Source organism: Temnothorax curvispinosus, unplaced genomic scaffold, assembly GCF_003070985.1.
Source record: "Temnothorax curvispinosus isolate PA1 unplaced genomic scaffold, ASM307098v1 QBEX01009828.1, whole genome shotgun sequence".
NCBI lineage: Eukaryota > Metazoa > Arthropoda > Insecta > Hymenoptera > Formicidae > Temnothorax > Temnothorax curvispinosus.
In genome coordinates, this window is record NW_020219608.1 from 346267 (window position 1) to 358683 (window position 12417).

The window sequence follows — 12417 nt, forward strand, 5'->3', positions numbered from 1 at the left end:
TTCACGTCATCTCGGGATTGTCGGATACAACATTTGCGCGTTCGCACGAACAAGCGGTATATACCAATTGAGTATTTCGCTGGTCGAAATGTCGTCGCTCTATCTTATATTCTATGGCATAATATCGCTGATAAAAGAACATATCTGGAAATGTTTTATCTCTGGAAATGATTAATCGAGAATTCTTTCGTTAATCAACGTCAAGTTACTTTATGTCGAAAGGAAGAACGATCCAATAAAGGTTGAACTATTACTCGACTTATCTTTTTCTATATATTATTTTTTTTTATGAATGGCAGATTTAACTTAGCAAATAATAAATGTTAAATTTTTGATACCTTATTTTTTAGTACTGTGCTTTGATATTTTTACAAAATTATTTTGCTATTTTGATATTTCCATTTGGTATGTTTCTTTTCTTGTTTTCTTTTTTTGTACATTACGACCAGCCAAAACTTACTTGAAAGGAAGCCCGATGAAATGTGTATTTAAACGCCTCGACAACAACAATTAATCACAACATATACATAGAAAAATAATACTCGTGTCGATGTGTCGAGAAAGGAACACTTTTGTCAGAAGAACCCGCCACACTTGCCTCAAGTTCGTATTTGGATGCGTATCATAATTTGCTTTTTAGTTGCCATAATAGAGGTCAATATTACATAGACCGTTTAAATTAAAGAAATTGTTATCACAATTAGGGACGTCAGTACGCAAATTAAAAATATATTCTTAGTCTGACTTAAAGTTAAAATTCGTCTTCTTACTATTAATTAGTTGTGTTATAATAATGACCAATTATACCAACAAACATTATTTATCTTTATTTAATGTTAGTGCAAGAACTTGTTGATCTCCTGTTAACGGCAACTTTTTAATTTCCGAAGTTGTCAATTTTTGTTTTTTTTTCTTTCCTTTCCTCGCATGTCTAACGATTACGTTTCCGACATGGTTTCATATTCGTGGAGGAAAAACGCCGCCGAATGAATAAGTCAATTAAAAACCGTTCCATATAATCGACGATCTGGAACAAAAGTGCGCTCGCGGCGATATTATTGACATCCCTAATTGCCTCTCTGCAACATAATTCCTTTTTTTTTATCAACTCTACAATGACGACGTACGCGCACAGTTTAGTCCGATATCTGCATATGTTCAGCGCTCGGAACATGTCTCGTTATTATCGCGACTGACTGTAACGGATATAGGATTAATTAACAATTCGAGGTACATCGAGATGCTGCTCGATAATTTTACTGAATCGGCCGTAAAAGCGGTGTCCGAACGAAACCAAGCTGCGAAAAGATACGCGAGACACCGATTCAATATACTTTGACAAATTTTGTCAAAACTTGGAACATTGTAAAGTACGTAAAAAGAAAAAGAATCGTAAAAAAAATAATGATATATGTGCAACATATAATCCCTCCGACGATTTAATCTTTCTTTTAGAATTCTGTTTTTCCTTCTCGTATAAGCTGTGAGATCTGTAAAATTCTTTCTGCACGAACGAACATTTCGTTCAAAATGAAAAAGAAGATCTGTGCGGCGCGTCTTTTGCAGCGTATTCAGTTCTGGATTCGTCAGATTCCGTTTCAGAGGATTGCAAAAAGGACGATGTCTCCAACAAAGAGCAATTTAAAACCATCTTTTTATCTATCTCATAATTCGTAAATTCCTTCACAAATCCGAGCAAGTATTTTAATCTCCGCATTTTATTTAAATTTCTGTATCCTAGTTGTAATAGTCTTTCGGTGATCTTTCGCTACATCGTTGCATCCTGACGGTCTCTAACGTGTTCTCGTCGAGTTTTTTCTTTAACTTTGGCGAACTCACATATTTACGAACGACGGAGGCGAATTCGATGGCGAATTCAAAGGGTCTGCGATTTAAAGCTATTGCAGAGCAACTTGATTTCCGTGTACGGCGAGTTTCATTAAGGAAACGTAAAAAAGATGATTTGTCAGAAATTCCAGGATACACGGAAAAGCCGTGCCTACTGGGGAATTACGCTAATTAGTGTCTTTACTCGGACGGTCCGCGTAACTGCGCACGTGTCTCCCTTTCTCTCTCTCTCTCTCTCTCTCTCTCTTTTATTCACTCTGTCACTCATTTACTCTCTCTTTCTCTCTCTCTGGAATGATTATCCAGAAGCAGGTAGAGACGGTCGATTAAGTGGGCCGTCACATTGATGCAGAAAAGGTATTCCGTACTGCGTTAACATTGCGACATTGCATTTGTCGGTGTCTTATTGAAAATAATATCGCGCGCAGTCAAACTGTATATAATAAAATAATAAAGTTGAAATATATCGAACTAAAGGTGCATGAGCCGTCATGAAAAATAACAACTTCTAAATATAAACCGTAACGTTTTTGTTCTTTTTTTTTTTTTGTTCTTTAGTCCGTTAACTGAAATTGTTATTTTCAATATAATTGGTCTCCAGTTCGTTATATTTCGATTTTATAAAAATCAAGCCTTTTACTCATTTATTATTTTACGTGTGTTCTCTTTATTTTCACTTTATAGAATATGGGTCAAGAAAGATACTACGATTTTCGATTACCAGAAGTATACAGAGTTACATCAATATTTGTTGCTGTAATTATTGCAAGCGATATTTTCCCCATGATTGGAAGATACTGAAAGAGAGTACTCGAACAAAATACGGAATACCTCTACAGATACATATATACTAGGATGACATAAATAATCTATCTTCTATCTAAATATATATCTTTACTTCTTTGAAGAATAAACATGCGCTAATAATATAAAACGAATTATATTAATAAAATTTAGTAAAGTCCTCTCTATGTCCCTTGACTCGAATAAAAAATTCAATCTTATTATTCGAAGAAATAAAAGTATATATGAGTTGACTATTTAATTATGTCACCCTACGGTGTATTCTCGGCTCAAATTTCCTATCATGTACACGCAAGCAACACGTAAAACACACAGAACTCGATGCCAATACATGTTATATTTATTATTATACTTACAAAAACAACGAGCCACTCACGCTTCCGTTATTATAATATTTACAATCCGCCTCTGGTTATTGCTATTATGGTACATTTATACAGGCAAAATGGCGCACGCGATGGGTGTCTTCTTATCCTGCGTGTTGATCCATCGCGGCGTTATTGTTTCGTGATTACGATAATGTTACATACGGCCTCGCGTAACGTTAATAAGTATCTTGTGTTATATATATGATACAGCCTCGCGTATGCCGGTGTGCGCTAATAATTACATCTAATTAGCGCTAGCCGACCGTCTCGACGTATGTACAGAGTAAACACAGATTAACTCCTCTTTCATCCCCTCGTGTCTTGCACGTACTATACTATATATCCGCATTCCGTGTAAACTTCCGGCGTCGCTCTCCTTGCGCGAACGTTGACTGTTTAATGGCTTACGCAAATATCTTGCTTTCAAATAGAGAAAATTATTAGCATATATTCAGAAAACTTCCATATATAGAACACTTTTTCTCTTTCGTTAATTTTCTGCAAATATTCGCAAATTAATAACCGCTGTTGTAAATTTTCTAAAAATTTTTTAAATTATATATGATATTCGGTGGATTCCTTTTCGTCGTCGACGCCGAAAGAAGATTCCAGGTTTTCAGCCTCACAATCGTCACGTAGATCGAAGCATATCGATGATAATCGTTCAGTAATAGCATCGATTATATTCGCTAATACCCGTTTTAATGACTCCGCTCTTGGAAAGCATTAATTTTGATCTTGAATCTCTCGAAAGCGTTTGTCGCGTGCCTCTCGAGGCGATATGATAGCACATATGGATTACACATTACTGGATGTATTTTGGGATGCGATTACGTGGAAGGCAATTACGCGCAGTCGATCGTCGCTCGAACGATGACTATGGTAGTATTTGATAGGAACTCACACTTCAAAGACCGCTAATTCGCGATTAACCCTTTAGATTTAATACAAATTTTTATTCCATCTTAATATGTGCAATTCTAGTTTAGAAGTAACATATTTAATATTCTTATTTTTTTAATTTAATTACGGAGACATAAAAGTTCCAGTAAGTCATAAAGTTAAAAATTTCAAGTCATAATCTCTCAAATAAATATTTCAAAACAACTGTTTTAAGATAATTTTACAGATTGAAAATTTCAAATCCTGTTCGTAATTCGTTGCATAATTTATTGCTTTTTTGTTACAATTATATAAATATTATTTAAAAGATACAATTTATATGTAACATATCTCATTAAAACAGAAATTGTTATACATGTTGGTCAGATGGGAAGAATCTACAAGGTGCGTATTATATGATGATTGACAATCAATGTAATGATTAACACCGTGTGCTACACGCACGAAATTGCGAATAAGTGACGTGCGAAGTAAATATATCCGAGCAATAAGGGTTAATTGCGAACAGCGTCGATTGACGTCCATAAATCGCTGGAACAAAGCGGCTCGATTTCGTTTTGGCTGGAGATTTTGGTTGGAGAGAAAAAAAAAGGACTTTGAACTCGCCTTTCGAGGGCGGATTTTTCGGAGTTGTGTCGAACTACACGAATTGCGAGGGTGTCTTCCAGCAGTGTCCGGCGCAGCAGGGCAAGGCGCTCTTTAGGGTATCCTTGAAGGCGTCACGGAAATCGCGGTTGAAGTACGCATAGATGAGCGGGTTCAGGGCGCTGTTGAAGTAACCTATCCAGAAAAGCACCGATACCACCGTATCCGGGGTATAACAGGCCTCGCCGCACAATGACGTCGTCAGATACCTGAAGAATAATAAACAAAAAAACTCACTTTTTTCTACATTTGAAGCTAATCGAGGAAGTTAGTTGTTAAATTTATTTTTTAACACTAACTATTATAAAGTTACGAAAAAAAATTATTTCCGATTTGTCTTACACATTCATATTTTAGAAAATTAAATTTAGAATTATATTTTAAGAAATCAGAATGTAATTTAACACATTTCTTAAAATACTGTATAATACGAATAATTTATCTGAAAAATATAGATGAAATGAGTAAGTTTTAGTTTTGTAAGTTTTATAAAAGAAGATTAATATAGATGATTCATATTATCTCTATTCATTCTATCTCTATTCTTTCATTGATCTGTTACACAAAAAGGCATCAGTCCTTTACTTTCACCTAAGAAACATAATACTATACACGCAATAACACAATAACGTAAATCGTTAAAGACGATTTTCTCACAAAGAAGAAAGCGTTTTGGGAATACCGTGGTAACATTAATAATCGAGACGGTAAGAGGACTGTAAATCTGTAGGGAATAAGGTCAAGAGGCCGCATATCTTGAAAATGCGAATATAGATACATATAACATCCAGATATTTATGGGATTTGTTTCATGCCAAAACTACATCCGGGGAAAACGAGTTTTCTCTACGCGCGCCTCGTGTATTTTTCTACAAGGATCTGCGTTGAGTATTTTGCATATAAATGCGTCTGCTGCATTATGCGCAGATTTCAAATCAATATTTCAATATTGCCTTTTCTACGTGGGTGAATAAAATCGACGTGAAAATAAGATTCATGTTTGGAATTCAGCACGCGCGGCGCTCATAATTTTGCAACAAAATTTGAAATTTCCTGCGATTTACAGACGTTATTACGCTCGCAAAAATACAGCATAAATTCTGAGAGTTTTGTTTAACGAGGCAGATGTCCGGAGGTATAGCTCTAAACAGAAACTGTTCTAATTATTCCGGCAACTCCCGGAGTTATCACGTCAGTTACCGGTCTAAATTGAGAAGAATGGTGCTTGTATATTTCAATGTAGTTGTTTCCAATTTATTTTACAATTAAATTAATGAAATACAAACAGAAAATAATAAATACATTTAAAATTATTTTATATAACGAATGTTTTACGCGCTTTTCTCTAAGAAAAAATTAATTCCACGTATATCAGAAAGTTTATGTTACGTCATTGCCTGATTAGCTGGATATTCTAATACATAAATCGAAATCATGGTAAGAATGTAATGCGAGCATATTTTCAATCACATAATCATATCATTAATGCACGAAGCATCGATCGCGATACCGAAATAGCGCCATATTAAATGGATCGACGTGGCTTTGTGGTTACAGTTATCTCCGTTTGACGAAAATTATAAAGCCACCGACATCAATCAAACAAATTGGACTTTCAAACCGCAGTTGATCTCTTTTATACAACTATATATCCGCTCCTACGGATTTATCCCGCCCCGTATTGTTTTCCAATATATCTCTATTGTTATTTCTATGTTGTACGCCACGCGAAACACATGTCACGTGTAGGAAAAAAAACAATAAGTATATATCGGGCACTCAATAAAATAAAGATGTACAAATATTAGCAGATTAACGAGATTCGATACAAAAGAATTTAAATAATCATAAATGTGAAAAGGGGAATTAAAGAGGACCTACTAATCAACATATTCGGACATTTTCTGAAAAAGGAATAACGTCAAATTATTCATGCGTTAAGAGAGAGCCGATCACGTACAAAAGTCGATAACGCGATTCGAAAAATGGCCGAACTTCGAAACTAACGCGAGCTTTTAGGTCAGTAGAGTGATGCGCTTTGTGCATTTGCATGAATAAAAACCGAGTTGCAAAATCGAGGATGTTCCGTCGTATACGTCCACATATCTCTGCATTGCTTCGCTCTATTTCCATAGAGAGCTCATTTTCCGGCGGAACTTTATTCGGAATATTTATTCGTCATTCGCTGTTTAACGAAATTTTCGTGCAGAATTCTATTGCCAGGCTAATATTACGCATTTAACGAGAACCATTGTAATGGGTAGTATTAAAACAATAAAATAAAATGAGATTTTATATGCAATTGTACAGAGGTAGAATTATTTATATAATTTTGCTAATTTTATCGTAAAATATAATTTTATAACCATCTGGCTATCTATAAAATTCATTAAATCTTATCAATCTGATCTAATTTTAATGGTAGGTAATTCTGAGAAGCTAGTCTATAAACGACGAATTTTCCGTAGTCACTTAAATTTAAAGTACTTTTACTTATTCTATTTTAAACTAATATATCTTTTATTCTTGTTTCCAAGTGATCCTAAATTATTTTACTGCGAAGTCTGGGGACTAAACTCATCTAAGTGGTAAGTGACCACATCAAGTATAATCATTGCATGCCTAAAGGGGTTTGCACCTCAGGCAAACAAGCCTCCGAGACACCTATTCAATCTATTCGCACAGACCGCGCGGTGTCTGTCTCCTGTATTTTTGCATTATCTATTTTGAATTTTAAAGCAGAAACGCTCCGAGACAAGCTAAGGATTTTTTTCCGTCTCTCGAGTCTCCCTAAGAGAGATCTTCATATTCCGCTACGGTCGCGACGCTTAGTCAAGCAAATAGTCAAACTGCGAGCAAGCTTGCGGAGAGAGTAGGGTAAGCCCTCGGCAAACTCCATAGAGATGCACTTTCCGAGCTTGCATTAATAAAACATGGGGCAGACGAGACTGTCTCTTCCTCCGCTAACTTTGAACATTCGGCATCAGCAAAGCTGTCTCTCTCTCCCTCTCCCTCTCCCCCTCTCTCTCTCTGTCTTCTTCCTTCTCTCGCTATCTCTCTTTTTCTTTTTGTCTCTTTTTCTTGACGTTAATTCGAAAAATCCTACAGCAACATTTCTACGAAGCAAAGTCGCCAAGTGAAAATCTCCACTAAAACTATTTTGTTCGATGAGATTTTGCGCTTCGCTGCGTTCTTTCTTTTAAAGGAATTCGAGGCATCATTAGAGATCTGTTTATTCAGTATATACACAATTGGAAAGTTTAAAATATTAAATAAATTTTTCATAAAAATCTTATTACTTTTTAATATATGTATTTGAAAAGATTAAAATAGACACTTCAGATTTACTATTAACTTGATATTAGGAGACCAATACTTAAAAATTTTTAATTTAGGAATATTTAAATTGAATTAATTCCATTTTTTTTCTTTAGATTAATGAGATTTAAAACAAACAACTAAATCAAAAACTTGTTCCTCTTTTTTTTTACTTGATTTGAATATTGATCTTTTCTTCTTTTTTTATCGAGAAACGTCTCTTAATTTAATAAAATAAAATTTGAATAAAATTATTTAAAAATCTTCTGATTCTCGATAAAGATTCCGTAAAAATTTCCATAAATGTTATTGAATTTTTTTCAAAATTGATACTTACCAGAGGAAGAACGGTAACCAACAGAGAAGAAACGCCCCCATAATTATACCGAGTGTTCTCGCAGCTTTATGTTCGGCTCGCCAACTTTTCGTTTGCTGTCGTATCGAAGTGCCTGAAACACAAAAATAGCCAAATTATGTCGTAATGCTAATTTTTTGAGCAGTTTATTATTTTAGTTATAGTTCAGTCAAATAAGGATCTTTCAATAAGTTTAAATGTATCTTATATGAAAATAGATTTAAGAAAAAAACCTATGTTGGATGAAATATCACAGTCTTTTATGGAATAATTATTATATCTGTAATTATGCATTAAATTTTCCCGCTCTGTAGATATAACGTAGATTTATCGGTGAAGTGTGAAGCATGAGTATTAACGTATTATACGTTTCTATCGCACGCGTTGAATTGGTAAATTATAATTCAAATTCGATGGGAACAACGTTGTTTATATATATAATTACCACTGCAAAATATAAACTAGATTCGCGCCGGACATGCCGTTCTAACGATAATATTAACATATTAATGGTTCTTCTAACATGATATGCAATGTTATAAGTATTTTTCTATAGAAATCCATTGTCGTGTTAATGAGATTCAGTTACACACATAACTTTCAACCTTTAATTAGTCATGTGTATTCGTAACGACCTCATTTGTTCTGCAATTTGGCGAAATCAAATTGATTATTGATTACTCGAAATTAAACGGAAGCTCATATTAGATTATTAATTTGTGTAATTAATTTCTCTTTTTTTTTTGTAATTAATTCTTTCTTTTTTCTTTTTTCTACTTTAGTGATTTTAATTTCAAAAATTATAAAGTTAAAAGAAAGAACGAGCAATTCAATCATTATATTTTATGATTAAAATCATTACATTTTATGGTTTTATTTAATTTTCAAAGCATACCTACAATTTGATTTTTTTTTTGTATTTTATCTTTTATGGCTTGATTTGAATTTTTAAGTCCCGCTTATTTAGAATATTAATTAATGAATGTTGGCGATTATACAATTATAACGGAAATATAAACGAATTAATTTTAATATTAATATAAAGAATTGTAATTATTTATTAAGCAATATTAACACTTTCACTGCCAAGCGGAATAAAAAAAATTACGCCCTCAGACCAAGGTTGCTTTTTTACCAGGTGCTGTATTTTATTGCCGATTCTTACAGTATTTATGCTTTTCTGTTTTTTTTTTACAGCTCATTGACCTGATTACTCGGTGTATCATTTACGATACACCTGGTCTGCGTGGTTAGGTTTTAGGTGTATCGTAAATGATACACGTGGCAGTGAGAGTGTTAAAAATATATATCGATATAAATAATTTATTAATCATAATATTAGTAGAAATATAGTGAATTATTTTTTAATTTATTAAAAATAAATTCTGTATTTGAAATTATAAAGTGATTTTATTACGTTAAATCAGCGAAAAATTTTATGTAAATTTTTCGTTAAAGTGAAAATATTTGATTTAAATTAGGTGCGCCACGTCGCGCAGAGTTTGAGAAAAGAATAAAATATAACTTCAAAATTATCGAATAATTTGTTTACATCGTTTTAATCCTTGATTTATTTAATTGTAATAAATTTAAAAATATAATGCAGTTAAAAAGTATTGATTTGCAATAAAAATTCAGGTAGTAAAGCATTAATCGATAAGTTCAACAACGAGATTTAATGAAGAATACCTATACTAGCTCTCTTTCTGTCTCTCTTTCTCTCTCTCTCTCTCTCTCTCTCTCTCTCTCTCTCTCTTTCTTCCTCTCTCTCTTTCTCTTCCTGTACCTCTCATATTATCATATTTTTTTCTCGAGGTTCTCCCGAGAGCTTTCCTGCAAAAGCCATTAAAAGCCGGCCTACCCAATTTCTGATATAATTACCTTGCACAACGTACCATCGAGCGTTGTTATCGTAGCGCACAACTGCGATAATCGCACTACGAGCGAACATCATCATACACGAAAATTTTTCCACAAGCAATTAACACGCACTAGCCATTTAATCTCGTCTGTCAGTGTGTTCCGCGAGAAAGTTTCTCTCGACGTGAAAAAGCTCTCTATGAGTAGGTAAGAATTTTTTATGCGTACTTATATAGAAAATGGTACATACGTATATTTCGTCCAACGAGAGATCATGGTTGATCAAACATAAATAACGACAGGGCACAGAGCCGCACAGGGTGTTCGCGTTAAAGATGTATGCCAGATAGCTATATATAATATAATTTTGTTTTCTTGATTAAACAGTGTAGAAATAATCTCAGAAATTATTCATAAACAACATGATATCATTGGGACAGAAAAAGCATAAAAATCGCAATTTTGTCCCATTTTTGTACTTGATATTGTTTAAATAAATCATTAAAAAATTGAAACAAAAATATAACCAGGAAATCTTAAAAAACCGTAATTGCAATTCTCGATGTCATAGAAGTGTACCATAAAAATTTCATTCATTTTTACCGTACATGAGCAGAGATACATATTATGATATTTACATAGGAAGTATATCTATCGAGATATCTATATATATATACAATTTCTGTAACTTTTAAAGCAAATATCTCAGAAACGGGTCGGACAATCGATCGCAAATTTGACATAGGTTTTTGGGATATATAAGTGCACAATCTCTGGAAATTTCAGCTTTATCCTGTTATTTTGACATAAGCGACATCCATTTTTAAATTATTTTTATTTTTAATAGTGTTGGACAATATCTATTAAAAATAAAAATAATTTTACACGAACACCTTGTTACGACTCTGTGTCCTATCGTTATTTATGTTTGATCAACCATGATCTCTCGTTAGACAGAGTATAGACACATTTGTCACTTGAAAATTTAGTAAGTCGTATTTGTTAGAGAATTTAATTGAAACATTCGACATAAACATATAACTAGTTTTGCAAAATAATTATAAATGCGTAATAGTCTGGTATATTTTATATATATATTTATATGTATATTTCTTATTCTTCACAAGTTTGTTTAATCCCACTGCTAAGCGTAATTGAAACAAAATCATGAAAAGTATTTCTAAGAAAAAAATTATTAGCTCGACCCTTTGATAGCTTGATATAATAAAAGCTTAAAAGTTTCGTCAGTTTGCAAGTTAGAAATCCTGAATCTCTAAGCACTCTTCCGGATGTGCAGCGGGACCTCGAAAACCGCAAACAGAGCGAATTCACTTGGGGTTATATCCGAGAAGTGGGGAGACGGAGTGGTTGTTGTTTAGATAATACGGGAAGGAAGGGTGTCTGTCCGGACAGAAGGCTGAAGGGTTCGCGTGCTCGGACGTACTGAGGCAGATTTAGGTTGGTTGGTCGATGCTCAGCGCTTTCGTGCAATCAATGCGCTCGTCTATCAAGATATAAGAAGTAAGAAGCGCCGCTGTACATACAGGGTGGTTTCAGCGAGAAAATGCAAGTGCTTTGCCGGCGAATTTTAGTATCAATCTTCGGTAGCAAGTGTAATATCAATTTATTAAAGATTAAATGTAAAATTACATAAGCGAAAAAAAATGTTTTTTGATTCTGTCGACGTAGAATATTAGCGCGCATATGTTATGATAATTTGACAGGTATGTTAGAAAATAATTTTAAGATGATCACTAAAAATGAGAATTTTATGTATATGTACAATACACATATAATATCTATTAAAATACACATATATAACATCTATTTCAGAATTAATTTATTTTTTTAATAGAAAAAATTTGGATTTATATAATATATATACTCTTAAAATGTGTATCTATATTAGCCTTATTGTATAACTTTAGAAAATTATTTATCTTGTTTTATGTTTTATTAATTACTGTATACGGCATTTCGTAAAAACACATAACATATATATCTTCTCTAATTACTGAATATTCAAATTTTAAGTACAAAAATCTTACAAGTCTCATTCTTCGCAAGATGTTTGAAAATTATGATACATGTATCACACACGTATTCGATGTTTTCTTTGTTACTAATCACCATATGTATGTGCATCACGCGCGCACGGCACAGTCGGAGATGCAAGACAATCGCGACCCTATTTCGCATCGCATCTTGCAAGCTAAAGCTGCGTCTTAATATGTCGCTCGTTACTTGGTGTCTCCGGGGAAATATCTTTAACGCTTTTGTGGCCTAATTTTCTTTTCCATCTTTTTAAAGCGGATC

The 12417-nt window shown here is 33.4% G+C and overlaps 1 protein-coding gene across 8 annotated transcripts in view; it reads right to left on the reverse strand.

Moving 5' to 3' along the window:
• Positions 1–341: 341 nt before the first annotated feature.
• Positions 342–12417, reverse strand: part of LOC112459399 (octopamine receptor beta-3R-like) — an 89170-nt gene continuing 77094 nt past the window's right edge. For all 8 annotated transcript variants that reach the window (XM_025023474.1, XM_025023467.1, XM_025023473.1 and 5 more), the window contains 2 exons: positions 8224–8335; positions 342–4777 (listed from right to left, as the gene is read on the reverse strand). In XM_025023474.1, the coding sequence (XP_024879242.1) occupies positions 4564–4777; positions 8224–8335 (326 nt within the window). In that variant the 3' untranslated portion in view covers positions 342–4563. The remainder of the gene's footprint in view (positions 4778–8223; positions 8336–12417) is intronic.